Genomic DNA, 23,339 nt, shown 5'->3' with positions numbered 1-23,339 from the left:
TCTCTCTCTCTCTCTCTCTCTCTCTCTCTCTCTCTCACACACACACACTACCGGGTCTGGGCGCTGAAACTTTCCGAAATCACAAAAGAGTTCCTCTACCGGGTCTGTATACTTCGTGACTTTGTTCCCGGTTACCGGGTCTGTATACACTTCGTTTGATATTTTGCAGTTAAAATTTGAAATTTTCTTGATTATAATTGATTTTCAACAGTTTTTGTGGCGTTATATATAATGTGTGTGATCTACAGCAAAAAATACTGTAGATCTAGGTTGACTCCCAAAGCAGTGCATCAGTGTACAGGAGTGAACGTAAAAATTTACCCATTTTTTTTGGTCTTCCACTCCTTGGTCATTTCATGGTTTCCAGCCCATGGCTACATAATGACAAGATCACAGGGCTTTTTTTACACTAACACTATGATGAATGGTATTTTCCTGACAATCTTACACTTCATTTCCTCCAATTTTATGTTCCCGGTTCGTGACCTAAACTCTTGAATTCCTTTAAACAGAGCTAGCACAGGTGTTCAACACTGTCGGCTTTTTCTAGCTCTCTAGAGGTACTGAATATAGCATTGGGAGGAATTCTGTAACAAGCAATCATTATGAAGCAGTAGAATAGGCTTAGGGGTACAGTAGAATAGGGGTGGGGATAAGGTTTTTTCTTCATTGTTTTTGTTAGGGTGGTCGCTCATCACAGAAGTCCTTCCATAATATTTATTACAACCTTGCTTCACTGTCACGGTACTGAATAAAGTGTAAAAATCAGCATGGTGACAGGAGAAATACATGATGTCTGAGACAGGATTTCGTTACATGATGCGTCACTTAGTCTGATTTTATCACATTAGGCGGACAAGCACAGTGAATTTTTTTTTCTGTATGAAATCCTATAAAACATTTTTTTGTTTTAAAAAATCTGGGCGACTTTCCCCGTAACTTGATATTTTGCAATAACTATTTCTTTAGCTTTTCTTGAAAACAATTGATTTGGTATGGTTTTATTGACTGCCATTATTGTGTTCTGCCGCAAGAATCACAACAGTTTAGTCCTCTAAACCAGCACAATTGTGTGCAGGAGTGAAAGTAAATATTTACCAAAAATTGTTGCTGTAAAATGCTTTGAAAAGGGTGCATAAGTTGTGCTTGCTCTTGATGTTGATACAGACAAACTCTTTGACTTTATACTATCTATGCAAAATGTGGTGCTCTCTTGGAATAGCAAGACAGAAAAACAAGATTTGAGAATGGTCAGGTTGACTGTTGGATGGAGATCAAAGGCAAGGTTGTAATTGTGTGGTAAGAAAACAAGCTAGAAAGGTGAATTTTAACTATTGAAACATTTAGGAAATACAGTGGTTTTGTCTTTTTCTAAGAATCCAAATCGAGGGAGAGGAAAAAGGATGGGTTATTAGAAGGATTAGATTTGTATGTTGGATTTCAAGTGGTGTCATTGGGGGTTTCTCAGTCTCCCCCCCCCCTCTCCTTAAAAGAAGGTCTGTTCAAGAAACGTGATCATGAACTTGCCCTCTGTCTTATTGATATAGCTTAATGAGGCAGTGGACTATTTACCTACCTTGGAAGTGTCATCGATGGTAAAGGTGGAACTGAGGCAGATGCAGCAAAAACTGCCAAGGCAAGGTCAGCATTCAACCAATTATTAAAAGCCTGGAAAGTAAACAACATCACACTGCGCACCAAGATTCGAACTCTTTAATTCCAAGGTCCAATGTCAAGTCTGTACTCCTCTATGGCTGTGAAACTTGGAATACAACAAAGACCGTGCTGAATAAAGTCCAGACTTCCCTCAACAGATGTATGAGGAGTATCCACGATTAAATAAAGATCTGGAAAGTGTCAACTTTGATTTATATGGGCATATGACATCTAGTAAAGAAGTTGTCAGGAATCTCGGTGTATATATTGACCACCACTTATCAATGGGCTCGTTTGTAGGATCTCTGTCCAAATCCCTTTATTTTCAGCTGAGAAGGATAGGCCTAGTTCGAAAGTACTTAAACGAAGAGACCACAAAAACACTGGTAACATCTCTTATATTCTATCTAGATTAGACTATTGTAACTCACACCTAGCAGGTCTGAACAATAAATATTTGAATCGTTTACAAGTAATTCAAAACAATGCCACTAGACTGATAGCAAGATCTAAAAAACGAGACCATGTTACTCCATTATTAAAAGAACTGCATTGGCTCCCTGTAAAAGAACGAATAATATTTAAAATCTGCGTCATGTGTTTCAAATGTGTAAATAAAACTGCTCCTTTTTATCTACAAGAACTTATCAGTATATCAGGGAGAAACCTAAGTTCATCAAACGATAACACCTGTAAAATCATACAATTCATATGGAGAGAGATCTTTCTCATATTTTGGTCCATTTATGTGGAACAGATTACCCATGAAACTAAGACAAATAAGAACACTTGATAGCTTCAAAAGACATCTTAAACATTTTCTGTTCCTACAGGCCTATCCTTCATAAGCTTTTAACGTTATCTTTCATTATATTTGTTCTGTTCCTATGTCTCGATGAAAATAGTCTATGTGTGTGTGTGCATTGATGTATATCGCATGAGAAGAAAGGGAGTAGTAAGAAAGGTTTTTGGAAAAATGGGTATTCCAATGTACAGCGCATTGAGCTTTTTTTTGGAAATGCGCAATATAAATTTTATATATTATTATTGTTATTATTATCCTAAGAATTAAGTAGCGGGATAGAATAAGAAATGAAGAGCTGTGGGAAAGGACAGTACAAAAGGATATAGATAGAAGTAGAAATAGGACTAAGAAAGTGGCGTTGGATGGGACACACCTTCAGAAAGCCCAGTGGAAACATCACATGACAGTCGCTGCAGTGGAACCCATAGGGAGCACAAGGCAGGGGTAGGCCACATGCACAGGAAACATAGAGGAGATGGGTGGAAAGGGTCTTGAGAGAGTTGAAGCTCACTTGGAACAAGCTAGGAAGGATGGCCCAGGACAGATAAATGGATGGAGCTTGTATGTGGCCTATACCCTGCCAGGGGTGAAAGGCATTGATGATGATGAAATGAGGTAGTAGTAGTGAACAGAAATTAAATGCTTGCTACTACTGCAGCTGCATTCATTCATTGTGCAGCGTAAGTAGGCGTCACTTGATACCTAATTTCACATACTCATGGCTCCAGACCAAGGCACAGACTGAGAGCAGCACACACACATACACACACACATTTTTTTCATGGCTCTCTGTGTTTTTTTAATTTTTTAAATCAAGCTGTATGTTATTTATTATTACTGTGATTGTGTTATTTGGGCTTAAATAGTGTCTGACACTTTGAAAGAAGTGGATTATCAATCTGTCAAGTCTTGTGCACTGTGCACACCAGTGTTCTGTGAGGAGATCGGACAATCAACATGTTTGTAATACTTACGAATGTACGTATTTATCTTTTCACTTTGTCTTTTTATATAGTGTTTGACTGGCTTTTTAGTTATGACACATCCTTTTTAATCTGAGTGACCTCATATGGTCACGGCTAGGTGGGTGGTTGGCGGGTGCTCTGGTGTGGTTTGCTTCTTCTTTCCATCAGACATCTATCGTCTTTATTTCCCCTCCTTCTTTTTCTTGTTTTTTACTCTCTTGCAACGCCTCTAATCTTTGGCACTTATATGATCTTATTGTGTTGCAAGTGCCGTAAAACTCTTGCTAAAACTAAAACTCATGGCTAGTCCCACCTTTTTTGTCCTATTCTTAATTAACTCCCCATGGTGAGCAGGGGTAGCAATAACACTTTCCTTCAAATAAAGAAATACACGCTCACACAGTGCTCAGAGATCATATGAATGGTTATACAAGTTTAAATATTCCTGCTAATGTCATAAATAAGTTTTAACAATTTGATTACTAAAGGGGGCGAGTTCAGTATCAAATTTTCTGCATATATATAGAGAGAGTTGTGAAATCATTGGGGGTGTAAATTCCATTGCGTCCATACCATTCAGTACCCAGGACGTTGACATCTATATTTGTAGATTCTGTAATGAAACAATGACCCATAGGCCGAAGGCAAAACCGACGCCAGAGGGATAACCAAGAAGTTCGTCTAGTAAAAAAAACCCCACTGTCTACCATGCATATTATATGATGAAATCGGCAGAACTAGGATTACTTTTTGCTATGAACAAATTTCAGGCTTTATAAAAATATATAAAAACGGGTGGACGATTGGGTCAAAATTTCGCTTGCAATTGTCCCCTTTTGACATGCCATCATGCACATCGGGTTCATAGTTGCTAAGATTTGCAAATTTGGGGTTTTTAACATTGATATTGATAATGCATCCACCTCTGTTAGGATCAGCTGTTATTCCTCGACTGAAAAGCCTTTCCTCTCTTCTTTTGTTATGCCATGATCCACTCTCAACTGAATCTTCATTTTAATTTTTTGCCGAAGTTGCGGAGTGTGTAATCTCTGTTGAAAAGGACGCGCGCTTACATCTGTGCAACAATACCAACAGACACAGCTGAAGTGAACGTAGGCTATTTGCCACTGAATCGAACGCTACTGTTGCGCATGCGATTCTTTGTCCCGGGGTCTAGGCTAACAGAGAGGTCGAAGGTCTACACCCAGATCTAAGATTATTGTTTAGCCTTTTGCTTACACTCAGTCCGCACCCGTTTTTTAAAAATCACTTTTTTCTTCTCCAGTACTAATTCGTTACGTATGTGCGTTCTGGACTTTAATAGGTGTGCATGTTCTGAGCGGAGTGTATTGTTTTAATATACAAGTAAGATCCATAAGTACCTGAGTGATGAATGTTTGCGTCACAACGATGTCACTGTTTTGATAACGTGTTGAAACAATTTGTGGAACTAAAGAGAAGGGAAAGAAGGACCTTAAATGTGTCAGCTTTTATTAGACAATCGAACAAAGTAGATTCTAGTTGTATCAATCGATGATCACTTATTATGTCACTTAACGACTGACCCACAACGCGGAGCTCAATTGCGTGCCTTAAAAAGCGTGTTCATGTATTGTGTTGTTTGGTCGGCCACTAAACCGTACTAACGCCACACCTACCCCCACCACCCTAACACCCCACTCCTCTCCCTTCTCTTTCCTTTCCATCCACTTCTCCGTCAAGATTGCCCTCGCGTTATTATTGTCGTGGCATCACGTCGCTTCTGCTGGCAGCGTTTATCGAGGAGCTGATGCGCTTGGAAGTCGGCGTTATTTGAAACAAGTGGAGGCTGGGTATTGGAGGGGGGTGCTAACCCCCCCCCCCCCACCCCTAACCACCAGCTGTGTTTTGCTGAACTTGAACTTCATGGCAGTATAGGTCATGTATTGATCCCTTTCATAGGGCCTTAACAAAACTAAATGCACTCACAAAATAAAAAAGCTCAGAGAAGTTTATTGCCCTTGGCTCAAACTGGGTTCTTAGAAGAATTGCAATGTTTAAGATTGGTTTGAGACATGCAGATTGTAAGTTAATAAAGAAAAAAATTCAGTTCACGAATTATGCATTTGGCAGAAGTGGTTCTTAGTAAAGTTTTTATGCCGCTCACAACTGCATAAGGTCATATGAGCGCCAAGGGGTGGATGTCAATGTTGACAGAGAAGTTTATCAGGGATTCGGGCTTACTCTGCTCACCTCTTTAGCTTCAACAGCACAGTCTACTTTGACTATCAAGGCACCCTGGAAATAAAGGGTCACAAGAGTGTGACAAACTTACCCCAAAAAAATAAAAATATAGGAAATATGATGATAGTAATTAAGTAAGGATTAGGAATGAAAAAGCAGCAGTTCCCTGTTGCAGTTCAGGCACAGTTATGAGCATGACATTGAATTGATGTATCAGCCCATTTGCAATTCTACTGTGCAAAGGAACATTATATTAATATCCCCCCTAGACACTTCAGTCAGTAGCACTGCCCTGGGGGGTAAACTGGTTCTTAGGCGGAGACAAACTATAGTTAAGTTTGAAAAAGTTCCAAAATGTATTTTTCTGTGAATTATGATTTTATTGAACAGTTTACTCTAGATAGTAAAATGCATGCACCATTTTTGTATAAAATGCCTGAAAATGCCATCAGTTTTTTCCAAGTTATTTTATCCTGCGTTTTATTTTGTGAGCTCTGCACGTCAGTGGTTTTGTCTGATTCCTACTTCTCATCAGCGCAGCTCATCCTCTGTAAGATCGTCCTTTCATTTCTTAGTTCTTTGTTTTCTCCTTATGTTGTTTAGAAATATAAACACTTGGGAAGGTGGTATTGCTGAATGTTTGTGAATTGTAACTTATTCCCCCCCCCCCCCCCCCCCCCGGTTAACCTGTAAATGAACTTGACTTGAGTTAGACCTTAAATTTGCTCAAGCTTCATGTTGGTAACTGATTTAAAACATGAAGCTGTTGGTATGGGGTTGTTTGACATGTTCAGAAAAACATGGCATTGTATATAATTGTTGGTATGTAAAGATGAGCTCACTGGAATGTCTTGCCAAATATACCACCAGTTCTGACAGACTTTTCTTTAAACATTTTTTTCTACTAATAGAGTTTTTAAAAAGTATGTGGTAAGTATTCAGACAATGTAGGTTTAAGGGCACTATATTGTTTACCTGCAAGGCTTTCTTATTTGTGTAGATTTAGGCTGTACAGTTGAGACTTTTTGGTGCTGAAATTGTAGCCTGTTTAATAAACAGTAAGCTAGTTTGTAATGTGCTTTGGTTTGCTTGTCTACTTCTTTCTCTGCATTAAAGACACTTTTCTCCCTTTGGATGCCCATAGTTTACTATATGATCTTTAGCTCCTTATTCAACATTGACATGTCTGTTAAGAGTAAGAGACATCTGTGACATGAATTCTCTAATTTTTTAAATTTTGTGTTCATGGCAACAGATGGAGAGATCAGAAAAAAACAAACAGTGTTTTTCATGTCAGACTCATACTGTGGCAATAGAAACATCTGCATTGGCATTTTTAACAGTGTATTCTGTTTGTATAGCCTGTTGAAATTGTCTAAGACTGCCACTCATTATTGCGTAATAAAGTAGCAGTTATCTTAGACAGTTGAATGTCTTGGACAATGGTATTATATTGTTTAAAGAAATGTTAGGTGGGTAGTGGTTGTTTGTAATGTGATTGTTTTGAGCAGGTGGCTATTAGTCTATTAGATCAAGTTTGACTGCATATATTATGTGCTGTTTGAAAAGATGTTCTACTGATTTGGAAGGAGGATTGAATTGAGTTCCATATGTTTTGACAGCAGCAGTTACTAAATATGTCCTGTTTCCTGAGATAGGCAACATTTTTAAAAATCAAGTCTCAACTGTCCTAAGAGAATGAACTACATAATGAAAAGTTCTTAAGTGTCATCATTTTCATGACAGAATGCTATGTGCTACTTTTTCATCCAAAAAGAAAAAGTCAGATTGACAGGGAATTTTTTTCAAATATGAACAACTCATTATGTGTCCTTTGATTTTGGTTGTTTGGTTTTGGTTTCTTTGTTGTTCTGATGAAGTTCTGTTTGTGTTCTCTCTTCAGTACCCCATTTGACCGGCTTCCAGAACTGGGAGGTCAGGAGGTGGACCTGTACTATCTGTACCAGAAGGTGACAAGTCTGGGAGGCTGGCAAAAGGTAAGTTCATCAAGACACTTTATGAATGCTCTACATATGGGAAGGAAGTATTTGCTCTGTCCTATAACCAAGGCGTTCATCTTGTTTCCACTGTAAAGAAAAAGTATGTTTTGTTTTATAAATTATCTTTGGTGAAATATAGATTCAGCACCTGTCTTGTAATTTTGTCATTATTTTAATTGAATTATAATGATTGTATATCATTTTATGGTTTATGCATTCTTAATTTTTTCAATGACTGATTTTTATATGAGGATAAAGGGGATGGCCTTGAATTATAATTTGTATTGATAAGAAGTAATTTTGAGTCAAAGAACACTGTTACAAAATTAAGTACTTTCCCTGAGATGATGTAAAGAACACTTCACACCTTTATTAACAATACATTGGGTACCAGTTCAAGCTAGAAACAATTACAAAATTGTTTGTCATAAGTTCTTGAACAACAAAGTTTCACGATATGTAAACACCTTATTGAGTCATGTGTGTACTATCAAGACATTTGGGTTCTGTGTACAATGTTCTGAGAGTGCCCACAGAGAATTTGGCAAGCTGGGTGGAAGACATTTTTTTCCCCTCCTGTTGGCCAAAAATTTGGAATTCCGTCCAAGAGATGCATCTTAAGATCATAGAGTGTAAGAAGTTTAAAGACACATCTGTACAATCTTTAATGCTATCCTCTGCCAGCAAGTATTTTTATGAGGATGTGTGAGGGTCTGTCTGTGTGTGTGTGCGCGCATGAGTGAGACTTTGTTGTTGGCCATTGTCAGTTGCATCATACTGAAAAAATGTGCACCGTCTGTTTTCTTGTACAGTTTCTCATGGATTTGCTGCTACTGTAGAGAATTTATAATGAACTTTTGTGACTGGATTTGAGATTGATGAGAGCGAAGCCTATAAGTCTATTCGAAGAGGATTTTTTGCTGCAGGTTTACTCTGAATAGCTTTAATTGATTGAACGCAGAAAAGCGTGTGTGAAGGGTTTTAATGGGGTTTTTTTCTGATGAGAGCCAAAAAAAACTGAATGTTCTCACCAATAAAACAACATGATATGCTTTAAATTTAAAGATAATAAAGACATTTTTTTATCAGCCATGTATTCTTAAAAATATTGATTTGGAGTGTTTGTAAACCATGTTTTCTTGGTAACAGTGTTCAGTTTTTTGGCTCTCCTGTAAAATTGTCAATACTGTATATTATATTGTATTCTAAAAAATGAGGACAGACTTGGCAAATGCTCATCTTCTGGACCCACTGCTTTTGTAGAGTCTGTATTTTGATGTTGGAAATTTGGCAACTATGCATAAACCCTGCTCTGCTCGTTGTAGTCTGTCATGGTTCCTACTTTTCTTTTTCTGATTGATAAGTTGAGGATCATATATAATAATGCCTGTTTTGCCCACTGTGTTCAGGTGAACAATGAACAGCTGTGGGAAGACTTCCAGGAAGAGTTTGGACTTCCCCGTGCTTGTGTCAATAGTGCTCAAGTGTTGAAGCACATTTACTTCAGGTAGCTATGCCTCTTTGTGACTTGCTTGTTCTTACAGTACTTTTATGTGCTTGTTTGAGGCTTGTCTGGGTTTGGGTGCTTTGCTTTGTCCTGTTAATGGATGGTGGTTTGTGGGGGGGATGCCAATAGAAGGTCCCACTTCTGTTCATTTCCTCAATTGTTCTTATCTGTCTGTCTTGCTCCCTACTCCCTCCACTCAATCAAGCCAACAAATACTATGTATTGAAATATATTATTATTATACATAACACTCATGTGAATGGAAACTTAAAAACAAAGAAGTCAGTGACGTTCTTGGTATAATTAAAATTTTTAAAAATCAGTCATCATAAATAACCACGGTGTCATACCTAGTTTGAAGTGGGCAGCATTGCAAATTGCTGTAAGGAATATAGTCATGTTTCTATTTTGTCATTATCATAGATGCTTTTCAGTTTTTTAGTTCTGTTTACTTGTCCTTAAACATGAATGTAAGATTTATGATAGAGTAAAACAGGTGGTTGGCGAGTGCTCTGGTTCGGATTGCTCCTTCTTATTTATCAAATATCTATCGTTTTTATCTCACCTTCTTTTTTGTATTTGTTACTCTATTGTAACCCCTCTAATCTTTTGCAAGTGTCTTAAAACTATAACTAAAACCAGAATAATTTCTTTTCAGATATTTAAACCTGTATGAAAAAGTTCACTTTTTGGGGGAAGATGCTGATGTGAGAAACAATGAGGAGGAGGATGGCCCTGCCAGGAAAAAGATCTGTTTACCCATAGAGAGTATTCCTTTGAGCTACAACTACAACCAACACAGACTATCAGGTGAGTTGAGCTGGGAGAATGGAAACATTGCCGCCTTTTTGAGAATTGCTGCGTGGGGAAACTAAGAAAGTATTTTGCTTCTGTGAAATTTACTCCACAGGGGTTAGTAATTGTGGATCTTATCACAAGCTTAACAATGATATGCAGTTTATGAATCATTGTCAATCATTTGTTTGTTAATAAATTTAGTTGATGCCATCTAGTTTTTAGATGCTGTCTCGAGTTGCTCAGTTTCTTTTGATTACGTTGCTCAAGGATTTGGGTGTGGTTTTCTCTTCTGACTTTTTTGTTGCTCATGTGAGTTGTTTTGGTCTCTGTATTGTCATTGTGGCTATCCAGCTCCTGGCTCTTTTGTTTCTCTAATAGTTAACATCGAGTCTCAATTCTAAAGGAGCAAATGTATGTGTTTTATAATGTCATGATCTACCAAGCTTCCTTGAGCTAGGACAAAGAGTCAAAAAGGATTAGATTTGACCAGGAGTCTTTGCCACTGTTGTTTTTGTCCGGCTGTTTGCCCGTGTTGTCTGTGGTTTCTGTGAGTTTGGGTCCCTGGTTGCTGTTGAGGGTGTACACTACCTTTTCTGACACCTGTATTCTATTGTTGTATTCGATATATATAAACACCATATTATATTATATTTTATATATAATACATGTCTCCATTGTTGCATCAATGGTTTAGTGGTAAGGCTGTTAAAGACTGATTCTTAATCGAAAGGTTATGAGTTCGACTTGTATTACCTAATTGTGTTGCAAGTGCTGTAAAACGTTTACCTAAACCGAAAAAAAACCCCCCTTCACTAAAACTAGAATGGCGTATTTGCTTGCTATATTGATCAGATGCGTTGCGCCAACAATACAACCTGTCGATGGAGAAGTGTGAGCGGTCACCCTACCAGAAGTTGGAGATGTCTCTGCGCTCGGGACTGCCCAACGAAGTGGACATGGCCCTCAACGTGTGCGTCCTGCTGTCCACGGAGGGCAAGCACGTCATGAAATTGGCCAACACCTCACACATGTTGCGCCTACTCATGGCACATGTAGGCATCTTTGAAAATGGTAAGTGAATGCACCTGTGATACGTTGGAATGATTTCAAATATTTTTCACCACTGTTAGTTTGGTTTAGATTAATTTTAGTGGAGGGGGGGAGGTGTTGCTGCTGCTTCATTATTGCCTGAGGGAGCCCACTGGTGTAATGTTGGTACCTATCTTAGCAGAAAGATGAAGATACTCCATAAAGTATCTGTCACATCTTTTTCGTGCAAGACCAAGGGTGCAGACTGTCACATCTTTTTCGTGCAAGACCAAGGGTGCAGAGGAGATTTGAAAGGAAAAGTTGCACATGGAAAGCGACGTTAAGATGCAGGAGAAAGCTGTAAAAGAAGTTACTTTAAAAATTCTGATGTTTGTCTCTGTTAGGGTAGTAAGGTGGTAATTTTGGCTGTTACAGTTTGAAAGCTCTAAGTATATGTGCAGTGTTTTCTTTCTTGATATTTTTATTTCTGGTGGCTTTCTTATGGGATTGGAGAGTGAGAAAAAGTTTGTGACTGACATGTACTGTGCACTGATGGAAAATTTGTTGCTAGATAATTGTTTGACTAAGTTCTTTCTATGTGACTTTAAAGTTGACATTGCCACTTGATTTTTGTGTGTGGTTGGTGGGTTTTCCAGAGTGGTTTGCTCTTTCTTTCCTATCAAACATCTGTCATCTTTATCATGCCTCCTTTTCTTTGTATGTTGCTCTTTAGTTACACATCTAATTTGAGGTACTTATATGATCTATTTGTGTTGCGAATGCTGTAAAACTCACACTATAGCTAAAACTAAATTTGATTCTCTTGCCCATTTCTTGTACGTTCCAGCCTCCAGTGATCTGCAGGATCTTTTCCAGTACAGCTGGTCTAAGAACTCGGAGAGAAATTTCCTCAGGGTATGTACTACCTGATTTTTTCCACTTCTGATACGCGAGAACAGTCAGTATGTCGCCTCTTGTTTAGTGCTGGCATTATTTGTACTTGTTTGGTTTATATGATGTTAGTGGGTGGTTGGCGGGTGCTCTGGTGTGGTTTGGTTCTTCTTTCCTATCAGACATCTATTGTCCTTATCTCTCCTTTTTTTGTGTTACTCTCTTGTAACACCTCTAATCTTTGGCACTTATATGATCTTATTGTGTTGCAAGTGTTGTATAACACTTACTAAAACTTTTAAAAAACAAGAACATGTGTTTGTACCAAGTGAGTGGTTGGCGAGTGCTCTGGTGTGATTTACTCCTGATCTCTTCTCCTTTTTTTTTTGCGCTTGTTACTCTTGTAATATCTCTAATCTTTGGCACTTATATGACTTCTGTGTTGCAAGTGCTGTAAAGCGCTTATAAAAATAATAATTAGATAACCCACAAAGAAATCCCCAACAAAAAACAATGGAGGCATGTTTATGGTCTCTTTTGTTAGATGATTGACCTAATGTTTTAAAATTTCCCATGAAAAAGTCCATTGCCTAAAAAGTCCATTGCCTAAAAAGTCCATTGCCCTTAATCTGCTGTTGCTGTTTACACTTCAGGTGCATTGCTTAGTTGTTTGTTTTCTGCTTTCCCCAGTTCTGGTACGAGACGGTTGAGAAAGAGGAGATTAAGCCACTCATAACCTTCAGAGGTCGTCGCTATGTTCAAAGTAAGAGTCTACTTCTGAGGCATTTTTATTTTTTAGAATGTTTGTGATTTTTATGCCCCGAATTGACACAGTTTCAATCATTTTAGGAGACAGACTTCGAACCTATCAGTCAGGACCAATTGGGACTAGGAGGGAACATTCCAGCACAAAGACCTAAATACTCAATAAACGTTCTCCTCACTCACATTTAAAAAGCCACATTTCCACTGATGTGTGTGTGTGCACTGTATGTAGATGTATCTGTATAGAGATGGGTGGTATCACAGACTTTGGTGTATTAATGCTTTGTATGTGAATGTATTAATATCTCTCTCCTGCCCTTTTTGAACTCCCAGCCAGTGGAGCATAGTTAGTTACTTACTTACTACCCATTACGCCTTCTGCCGTTTAGGGCAGCAACAAAGGATCTCCAGCTCTGTCTGTTTTGGGCCGTCTTGGTCAGCGCTCCCCACGAATGATTCCAGGACTTCATTTCAGACTCTACTGTGCGTCTCCAGGTCACTTTGGGTCTGCCCCTTTTGCGACGTCCTTCGAGTGTCTAGTGGAGGGCAGTCTTCACAATAGAGTCTGGTTCTCTTCTCAGAACATGTCCTATCCATCTCCATCTTCTCCTTTTTATTATGGTGGTCATGTCCTCTTACCTACATTTACATAACAGATCTGTGTTGGATATCTTGTCGGGCCAGAAAAGGAAGATAGCTTGGCACGGTCATGGTCAGTCATCCTCCAGCATTCAGCTCCATATAGGAGTGTGGATAGTACACAGCTGTTATACAGCTTTAACTTGGTTTGTATACCAAACTGTCCTGACTTCCAGATGTTGATCATGCTTCTGTGTATAGATCTTGCCTTGCCGAGTCTGTTCATGCTGTCTTCCTTTGTGCCGCCGTCAGTTTTGACTATGCTGCCTAGGTAGGTAAATGTATCTATTGTAGGCAGGTCTGTGTTGTTTAACCTAATCGGCGTTGGAGAGCCTACATTCAGTGTCATCACTTCTGTCTTCTTCTGGCTTATTCTTAACCCAATCTGGTGTCCATATTTGTGGAGTCGGGTGTGTTTTTTACTGCATGTGCTGGTTGATATGGGAGAGTAGTGCAAGGTCGTCGGCAAAGTCAAGATCCTCGAGGGTGGAGAAGAGGGTCCACCTTATGCCTCTTGATGTATCCTGTTTTCCTCATGACCCAGTCAATGGCCAGGTTGAACAGAATTGCTGACATGTTGCATCCAGTGGAGCATAGGCCATCAACATTTCTCCAGCGAAGCCTGTCCTGTGCATCCTTTTCTAGCTGTTTCTATGATGTCTCCGCCTTTTCCATTTCCGATTCAGTAAAGAGACTGGTAGTATCACTCAGACACCGGTGTATGTGTGCTATGTATGTGTAGATGTATCAATATAATAATAATAATAATAATAATATTTAACATTTATATAGCGCATTTCCAAAAAGTAGCTCAATACGCTTTACATTGGAATACCCATTTTCAAAACCTTTCTTACTACTTCCTTTCTTGTCATGCAATATATATTTATGCACACACACACACACACACACACACATAAACACACACACACACATAAACACACACACACACAGACTATTTTCATCCAGACATAGGCACAGAACAACTATAATAAAAAAAAATAACGCTAAAAGCTTATGAAGGATAGGCCTGTAGGAGCAGAAAATGCTTAAGATGTCTTTTGAAGTGTCAGGTGTTCTTGTTTGTCTTAGTTACATAGGTACTCTGTTCCACATAAATGGACCAAGATATGAGAAAGATCTCTTTCCATATGATTTGTATGATTTTACAGGTGTCACAAGTTATCAGTGTTATTGTTTGATGATCTTAGATTTGTCCCTGGCTTATATATACTGATAAGTTCTTGTAGATAAAAAGGAGCAGTTTTATTTACACATTTGAAAGTATAGAGATGGGTGGTATCACAGACACTGGTGTATGTGCTGTAGATATATCAGTATAGAGATGGATATCACAGACACTGGTGAATGTGTGCTATGTACATATGTATATGTATCAGTATAAAGATGATGGTATGACAGACACTGGTGTATAGTGTATGTGTGCTATATATGTGTAGATGTATCAGTATAGAGATGGGTGGCATCTCAGACACTGGTGTATGTGTGCTGTGTATGAGTATCGGTATAGAGATGGGTGGTGTCACAGGCACTGGTGTATGTGTGCTGTATATGAGTGTCGGTATAGAGATGGGTGGTATCACAGACACTGGTGTATGTGTGCTGTATATGAGTATCGGTATAGAGATGGGTGGTATCACAGACACTGGTGTATGTGTGCTGTGTATGAGTATCGGTATAGAGATGGGTGGTATCACAGGCACTGGTGGATGACAATACAGGCTCAGTCCCTGGGCTTGCCTCTTATATGATCTATTTGTGTTGCAAGTGCCATAATGCTCTTATTAAAACTTTACAAAAATCTGTTTCCTCTTTGTTTTCAGAAGAGCTCGTGGGCAGCGAAGTGCTCAATGTTGGCCGGGATCTAGGCACGCTGGATTCTGAGGGCCAGCGAGTATTACAGGTGACTGTTGTTGTAGAGCAGGGGACTCGGAACTCAATCATTCAGGGGGATAAATGCAAATTAGACTGAAGGTTGTGGGCCGAATGGGATAAACACTCGTTTGGCAGTGGAAAACTAAGCCTTTTTTTTCCATTAAAGAAAAAAAAAGAAACAAACAAAAGATAAAGTAACAAATCAAGGCATACCAATGTTGGCTCTCATATCAATTTTTCAGAGCTAGATTGCAGCTGGATGGCTGGTGCTCTGGTGTTTTTTACTCCTACTTTTCCATAAAACATCTGTCATCCTGATCTTTCCTTCCTTTATGTGTTTGTTACTCTCTTGTAAGACCTCTAATTTTCAGCATTTATATGATCCTATTGTGTTGCAAGTGCCATTAAACTCTTTCACCAAAACAAGTCTCAGTGTGTTGTGAATGTCCCGCTGATTTTTTCTCCTGTGCTTTGTGTCCCTTATGTTGTGATTGTCCCAGTGTGTACCTGGGGAAGTCTGGTCATGGTTGCTCTGACTGGCAACAACTTGCAGGTAGAATGCAGTATTGTCATATCTGAGAAAAAGTATTGTTTTGAGGCAAGGAATTAGAGGCTGAGTTTTGTTGATGTAGATATGAAGAAATGTATGTTGACTTTTCAAGCCATTCAGGGAGATTCCACAAGTTCAGAATGAAAGAAAAGGTTCCTTACTCAGTTTTTGTAGATATGATTTTTACTTACTACTCATGAATCATGGTTCTTTCGCTTAGATTTGTCTAAGTGAGTGGAAAAAAAAAACAACTTTTGAAATGTAAATGATGTGTGACATTTGTATAATAAGAAATGAGTTTTTATATGTGTAATGTATCTGTGTGAAGGTTAATGTATTGCTTAAACACTTTTAATGTATTGTCTAAGCACTTATTCAAAGTCTTAAAAATGACGTTCATTTTCTTGTGTGGTCAACAGCTTGCAGTGTTCATTCACAACTTGTCCTTTGAGGAAGTGAATCAGAAGATTCTGGCTAGCAGTGCCATGGTTTTCAAGTAAGTTGACATTTTCTCTTGATGTGTGTGTGATTCCTGGGCCAACTAGTCCTTAGTAGCTCACGTGGAGAAACTCTGAGGCCTGATTCTCACATTGAGAAGGGTTACAGTTATTTTTGTATTGACATTGCGCTTACACACCTTTATGCTGTATTATGTTACTGACAACTGTATTTACAGTTGGTCATGCAATGATGTTAAAAAACCCCACTATAGAAACTTGAGTTCTTCTTGTTGATAAGAAGAAGAAAGAAACTATTGCTAGGGTAAGACACTGACAATTTTGAAATGACGACTGGAGTCTTTACGGGTACGTACTGGCCTCTTTTTAAAAAATCTAATTTGAGCACCCTTCCAGTGTCCAATAATTTGCTATTTATAATTTTTTTCTTGAACCAAACCCAATTTTTAAAGATTTGATTTTAATTCGTTTAAGATTCATTTGAACAGGGTAGAGTATGTCTTGTTGATTTAAGAGGAGAGTACAAGTGCAATGTTTGTTTCATTATTTGTCACATGTGGGGACTTGATTTTTAATTTTTAAAAATGAGAAGTGAATGTGTTTGTGGGGCTCCGGTGAGGTTTGCTTCTTCTTTCTTAAGAAATATCTATTGTCCTTATCTTTCCTTCTTTTTTTTTGTATGCTTCTCTCTTTGTACCTTAAATCTTAGGCATTTCTGGACAATACTTATGATATTTTTCCCCCCTTATGCAGGTTTCTGATACTAAGTCTGTACAGTACATATGATGGCTTACGTCAGCTGGCCCTGGACACTGTGGCTAACCTGTCGTGTGAGGTATGTCCTGTGTTATTCTTCAGTATTCAAATCTGATCTGTAGTGGGTGGTTGGCAGGTGCTCTGATTTGGTTTGCTCCTTTCCTCTCAAGCATCTATCATACTTATCTCTCCTCCCTTTTTTTTGTGTTTGTTACTCTCTTGTAACAGCTCTAATCTTTGGCTCTTACATGACCTTATTGTGTTGCAAGTGCCATAAAACTCTTACGAAAACTTTAAAAAAAACCTTAATGTTATTCTTCAGTGTTCTAACTTGTCTTGTGAGGTGCGTACTGTGTTTTCCTACAATGTTGTGTTTTACTGGACTTGACAGTGTACTCTTACACTTTCCCACTGGCTTTTGCCCTCTATTTACTGTGTTTGATGCTTTAGAAAATATTCCTGAGGGAAGGAAAACTTGTTGTATCTTGAACATGTGATTTTAACCCCCCTGAATTGCTTGCTTGATCATGGGGTGGTGTGGAGTGGTTTGCTCCTTCTTTCCCTTTAAACGTCTATTGTCCTATCTCTCCTCCTTTTCTCTGTATATTATTCTCTAGCAACACCTTTCATCTTCAGCATTTATGACATGTTTGTGTTGCAAGTCCTGTAATACTCCTACCAAAAAACCACAATTTGTCTTGCTCAGTTGGATCTGAATGCTGTGGAAGGTGTCAGTTGTCCCCTGATCGTGGATTTGTTGAACAACGCACTATTCTCAGAAGACAGGTTCCTGCTTGTGCGAGGTAAGGCCTGGAAAAAGTAGAGCACTGTTCTCCTCTTTTGGAAACCTGCGGAGAAAGATTACTTTATTTGTATAGTCTTACAGTTTGGGACAGGGATAAATAACTTTATTTGTAGATAATAGTTTTTATAGTTTTGGGTAGGTATAAATAAGTTTATGTGCTGTGTTTCGGTCGGGACAAGAACAAACGACTTAATTTGTTGTTAAAGTCTTACAGTAGAGGGGGAGGGGGGGATGTGTTGGGGATATTTTGAGAACTCTATAACTCAACCATGTCTATTAAAGGTGTTTTGGTAGTTCACTCTTTGATAAATGCTCTTATTTGAGCTATGCTACCGATTTATGTTTGGTATTTAATGATGATGAGGAAATTTTGAAAATGTTGAGAATGACGTGTTGGTTAATCTTGGTGTTAGTTCATTTCTTTGGTTGGTGCTTGCTATACAATTTCCCAGGCTGTCCTGAAGGGCAGGACATAACCCTCATTTCCAACTCCTGGCATAGAGTGACCAAGATTTGGAAATACGTCCTCATCAGAATCTCTTGCATTTAATAAAGGTATGCAGAAATGTTTGTGATGTGTGAGGTGTGGTGAACTGTTGTTACAGGTCTGGAAATTCTCAGCAAAGTCAGCCAGCTGGCGCGCAACGAGAGTGTGTTGGCGGAGAAGCTTCGGGAGGACACCTACGCTCGCCTGGTGGCACTGCTCACGGTGCAGGACATCCAGCTGATCGTGCACACGCTGGAGGCCTTGTACAAGCTCTCCAAGGTCGGCGAGCCCTTCACCTCTCGCATCGCTAAAGTGCACAAAGCCATAGGTGAGGACAAATGTCTTCTTATGTCTTTTCTCTCGACGAGTTTTCCTGTGTATTTACCTGATGAGCCAAAATGGTTTGTGGTAGTGGTTTTGCAAGATGAGTTGCCAGAGTTCTTGGGTGGTGTCTGTAGTCTTGTGGTTAGGCCACGACTTGAAATCGTGAGATTGCTGGTGTGGGACTTTGAGCCTCAGCTTGGTCTGACGTGTCCTTGGGAAAGGTACTTTACACAAATTTTCCCATTTGGCTCTGTCCTTTCAGAGATGGAAGTTCAGCTGGGAGCAGAATAAATTGAGAGGTCCTGCCTCTTAGATAACCTTTCAGTGGTGCAAGGGGCATGAACCTATACAACTTGGCACATTTCTCACTGAGAACTTGTCTTTTAACTTGTGATGGTGTTTCCATAGCAAAGTGTGTCTGGCAGTGAGGAAAAGGGTAGAGTGTTTGCTCCTAACACAAGTCCAGCTTCTACTGATGTGAGTTGGTGTTGAATACTTGTGTGGACCTGAGTTTTTTGTTATCATATTGTAATACATAGGGTACTCTTTTCAGAATGATCATGTGTGTGATTTATTGCATGGTTGTATTCAGAACCTTGATTTGGCTGGTGGTTGGAGGATGCCTCTCGTTGTTCCTACTTCTCTTCTTTCCCTCTGTGGCTTCCCAGGAGGTTGAGAATGTATGGAAGGAAAAGAAATAAAATGAGGTAGGGGTGAAAGAAGTCGAAGTGGGCAGCTCACTAATAAAAACAAGCCTTGAACATCGAGCTCCCACCAGAAAAGTTGACTGCAAACGAGGCAGGGTAGACCGAGGGTGACAGGGAAAGACCAGGACAGTATGGTTTTTTGAGAGCATTTGAGCTAAGAAATAAATAGCAAACCATGACCAATGATGTCGTGTGTCAGATGTGGTACTTGATGATGGTGATGTTGTTTCTGTGTGTCTTTCTTTCTCTGTCTGTACCTGCGTTAAGTGACATGGATGGTTGGAAAGTGCTCTGGTGTGGATTGCTCCTTCTTTCCCATCGATTTGCATTCTTTGTCTACTCTGGTGATATAATTATCAGTCAGAATGAATTTGGATGCAACACTAATTTCAAGGCACTTTCCAGATTAGCAGCTTTATTGCTTTTCTGGCATTCACCTTGTTACACTTGGTTATTCGGTTGTCTAAAATCCCATTTATAACAGTAACTAGGCCTTGTGTTGAAAATACAGTTTGACTAGTCTTACAGAAAACATGTCTAGTGCAGTGGAAACTTGACGTGTACAAGTTTTATTTGTGAAATGTGGTTGTACATGTAGTTATGTACTTGTTTTCTCAATTCACATGATATGAAATTATTAGGAAAGTAGTGAGTAACTTGGGGGGGGGGGGGGGGGGGGGGGGGGTTGGCTACAGTTATGATTTGGGGAATGTTCTGAGACTAGCCACCTTTCTGTGATTGGTCACATAAACCTTTACTTATATAGATTGATGTGAATCGTTTTCCTGAATGGCTGGTGTATATGATTTATGATCTTTGTTACATGGTTTACACAAACACTCATCTATTCACCCCCCGGGGCGGTGCCACTGACTGAAGTGTCTTTAGGCCATTCGCAATTCTCGTTCTAATGCACAGTAGAATTGTAAATTGGCTGATCCAACAATGTCCTGCTCATAACTGTGCCTGTACTTCAACAGGGAACTGCTGCTTTTTCTTTCCTAATCCTTACTATCGTCATTTCCTCTACTTCTTTTGTATGCTTGTCACACTCTTGTGACCTGCTATTTCCTTGGTGCCTTGATATTCGAGGCAAACTTTATGCTGTTGAAGTGAGAGAGGTGAACAGAGTAAGTCTGATTACCTGTAAGGAGTTCTCTGTTGACATCCACCCCTTGGCGCTCATATGACCGTATGCAGTTGTGAGCGCCGAAAAACCTCTACTAAACTTTCCCATCAATCATCTATCGTCCTCATCTCTGCCTTTTTTTGCGTGTGTTTGTCACTCTCTACTAACATTTTCTAGTCTTCAGCACTTATTTGACAAAATTGTCGAAAATTACTAAAATAAATGACTTTTATTGTGTTGATGTGCTTGATTGTCTTCACTCAAACTTTCAATTCTCTCTTCCAAATGACACAATATAGAGTGAAATCTGTTTTGTATTTGTATCTCCCACAGATACTTTAGTGAGCTTGATCACGATAGAGGCTCAGTCGTTTGGTCCCGGCTCCCTGGTGGGCATCAAGGTTGTGGAGTACGTCCCTCCCGCGACCGCTGCTCAGGAGGACGGAGAGTCGGTGCGCAGGCCCACCACCGTCATACAGCCCATCAACCCAGACTCTGTCAGTGAGTGAACGCATTGAACACATTTGTTTGTGTTTGTCAATGAGTGAATACATTTGTTTGTCTGTCAATTAGTGAACACATGTGCTTTGTTTTGTATTTGTTTTTGTAAGTGTGTTGGCTGGAAGACTCGCCTGGGTCAGTGATTGTCTTCTCAGAGAGGTTGGAATTCCGCCTGGGTACATGCTGTGAGAGCTTGGTGTGTGTTCTGGTTGGAGGATGTTATTGTTGTGAGGTCCCATGTCTGTTGTTTGCCTGCCTGTATCAAATGGAAATAATTTTTTTTGATTTGTGAAATTAAAATGCTGTACCAATATTTTTTTGGTTAGCTGGCCTGATGACAAGGGTGGGGGAGTTTGTTGTAACCTCAATACAATTTGTGTGTTGTCCTCCGCCAGATATCTACCAAGTGCCGTCCAGTGCGAAGAACCGTGTGGGGCTTGGGGAAGTACACGGTGCAGGAGAGCCTGGCGCCGGGGGTGAAAGTGGGAAGCCTGCGCCTCCGCCGCCGAAGGAGCCCATCACAGACATGCACGCCACCACCTCTAGCTGGTGAGTTTACCACTACACCACTTTTCACTGACATGTGTGGACATATAAATATACGCCACCACACAACATTTCACTGACTTGTGGACATGTAAAGTAATATATACTTGCTTGTTGTCTCTAAAACTAGGTCAGGTCTATAATAGAGGTTCTAGGACATGGAATTACAGCTTGTGCTTCTTCTCACTCTTACTAAAATGTAAATATATGGTCTTTGTGTAAAGCTGTCGTAAAGGGACATTTCATTTGGGTCTTTACAAACATAGATGGGAAAAGTCTCAGCAATTAAAGGGTTAAAGTGTTGTTTTTGTCTACCATGGATACTAATTTTTGTCTGAGTTTATATTGCCCTTTCAGACTTGACACATGTCATTTCAAAAACAAAATGCTCATTTGGAGGAGAGCAGACTTGCAAAGGAAATGGGCAAAACAAAAAGATGAAACCCTTTGTCTCATATTGCTTGGGGGGTACAGCCTTTGTACTGTCTCACTGGGGCGGGCACAGCCTTTGTCCGGTCTTATTGGGGGTACAGCCTTTGTACTGTCTCACTGGGGCGGGCACAGCCTTTGTCCGGTCTTATTGGGGGTACAGCCTTTGTACTGTCTCACTGGGGCGGGCACAGCCTTTGTCCGGTCTTATTGGGGGTACAGCCTTTGTACTGTCTCACTGGGGCGGGCACAGCCTTTGTCCGGTCTTATTGGGGGTACAGCCTTTGTACTGTCTCACTGGGGCGGGCACAGCCTTTGTCCGGTCTTATTGGGGGTACAGCCTTTGTATTGTCTCACTGGGGCGGGCACAGCCTTTGTCCGGTCTTATTGGGGGTACAGCCTTTGTACTGTCTCACTGGGGCGGGCACAGCCTTTGTCCGGTCTTATTGGGGGTACAGCCTTTGTACTGTCTCACTGGGGCGGGCACAGCCTTTGTCCGGTCTTATTGGGGGTACAGCCCTTGTTAGGAATTGAAATAACAAGACAATATACAAAATGGAATAGATGCAGGATATTTGACTAAAGTAAAAGATTCAACACATTTGCACCTCTTTTGTGTGAAAATGTTTGGGTATGCCAGGTGTCCTGTGCCTGCTATGATCAAATGTTGCTACCCTTGCTTCAATGCTTGAGTTTTGCTGTAAGTTCAGCCCAGCATGACAGCTGTTGCCTTTTTACCTTTAGTGTGAGTAGAACGACATCTTCACAATGAAATTGTCCTTGTGAGGAATATGTATCATTCAGATCTCTCTTAAAGCATTTTTTCTTCCGTTTCTGTGTATGCTGACCTATCTATTTGTGAAAATATTTCAGGTTGAACGCCACTTTTGAAGTGAAGAAGAAGAGCAAAGTGAATCAAGTTGAACTTTTCTCAGACTACTTACAGTTTTGCCGGAAGTTTGCTCTGAACAATCCCATGTCTTCAGCAGAATTTTTGCACTTGGTCAAGTAAGTAGTACAAATTTAAATGTTGAAGAAAGCAATTGTGTAGTTATTTGATCTGGTCTTTGTTGTAAAACAGGTATGGTTAAGTGTGTCCAAGTTGCGGGCCTCATCAATCACGTCTGAATATCTCACAAGTCAAAGCAAGAGAAAATGGGGGTAAATCTGTGGTGGAATTGGGGTTCATCAATTTTTGGTCATGCTGAATTATTGGTTATAATCATATAGCCTATTCATTGCCTTGCTTTTGATGAAAAAAAATGCTCATTTATCTTAATGCGCCCTAAATTAATGTTGAGATATATCCGATTGAATAAGGTAGGGATAGCCTGGAGTCGGATGTAAAATAAATGAGAAAGTGGTTGTCAAAGTTTGCTGGTTTTGAAAGCTTTGGTGTCCTTGGAAACTGGAAATTTACATTTTATATTAAAGATAGAAATGTTGCTGAGACTTCATCATGTTCACCCCCCC

At 39.7% G+C, this 23,339-nt stretch overlaps 1 protein-coding gene across 1 annotated transcript in view; it reads left to right on the top strand.

Annotated features, from left to right (window-relative positions):
* Nucleotides 1-23,339, top strand: part of LOC101852338 (AT-rich interactive domain-containing protein 2) — a gene marked incomplete at its 3' end in the record, with an annotated part of 42,038 nt that overhangs the window by 3,213 nt on the left and 15,486 nt on the right. Inside the window, 14 exon segments of the mRNA XM_013085011.2 lie at nucleotides 7,553-7,646; nucleotides 9,059-9,156; nucleotides 9,815-9,966; nucleotides 10,807-11,025; nucleotides 11,831-11,898; nucleotides 12,565-12,637; nucleotides 15,123-15,202; nucleotides 16,144-16,220; nucleotides 16,936-17,017; nucleotides 17,645-17,741; nucleotides 18,349-18,558; nucleotides 20,724-20,891; nucleotides 21,287-21,440; nucleotides 22,740-22,874. Coding sequence (XP_012940465.1) covers nucleotides 7,553-7,646; nucleotides 9,059-9,156; nucleotides 9,815-9,966; nucleotides 10,807-11,025; nucleotides 11,831-11,898; nucleotides 12,565-12,637; nucleotides 15,123-15,202; nucleotides 16,144-16,220; nucleotides 16,936-17,017; nucleotides 17,645-17,741; nucleotides 18,349-18,558; nucleotides 20,724-20,891; nucleotides 21,287-21,440; nucleotides 22,740-22,874 — 1,707 coding nt within the window.

This window comes from Aplysia californica, unplaced genomic scaffold (assembly GCF_000002075.1).
Source record: "Aplysia californica isolate F4 #8 unplaced genomic scaffold, AplCal3.0 scaffold00334, whole genome shotgun sequence".
Taxonomy (NCBI): domain Eukaryota; kingdom Metazoa; phylum Mollusca; class Gastropoda; order Aplysiida; family Aplysiidae; genus Aplysia; species Aplysia californica.
The sequence above is the reverse complement of the archived record's forward strand: the minus strand, read 5'-3'. Positions and strand labels throughout refer to the sequence as shown.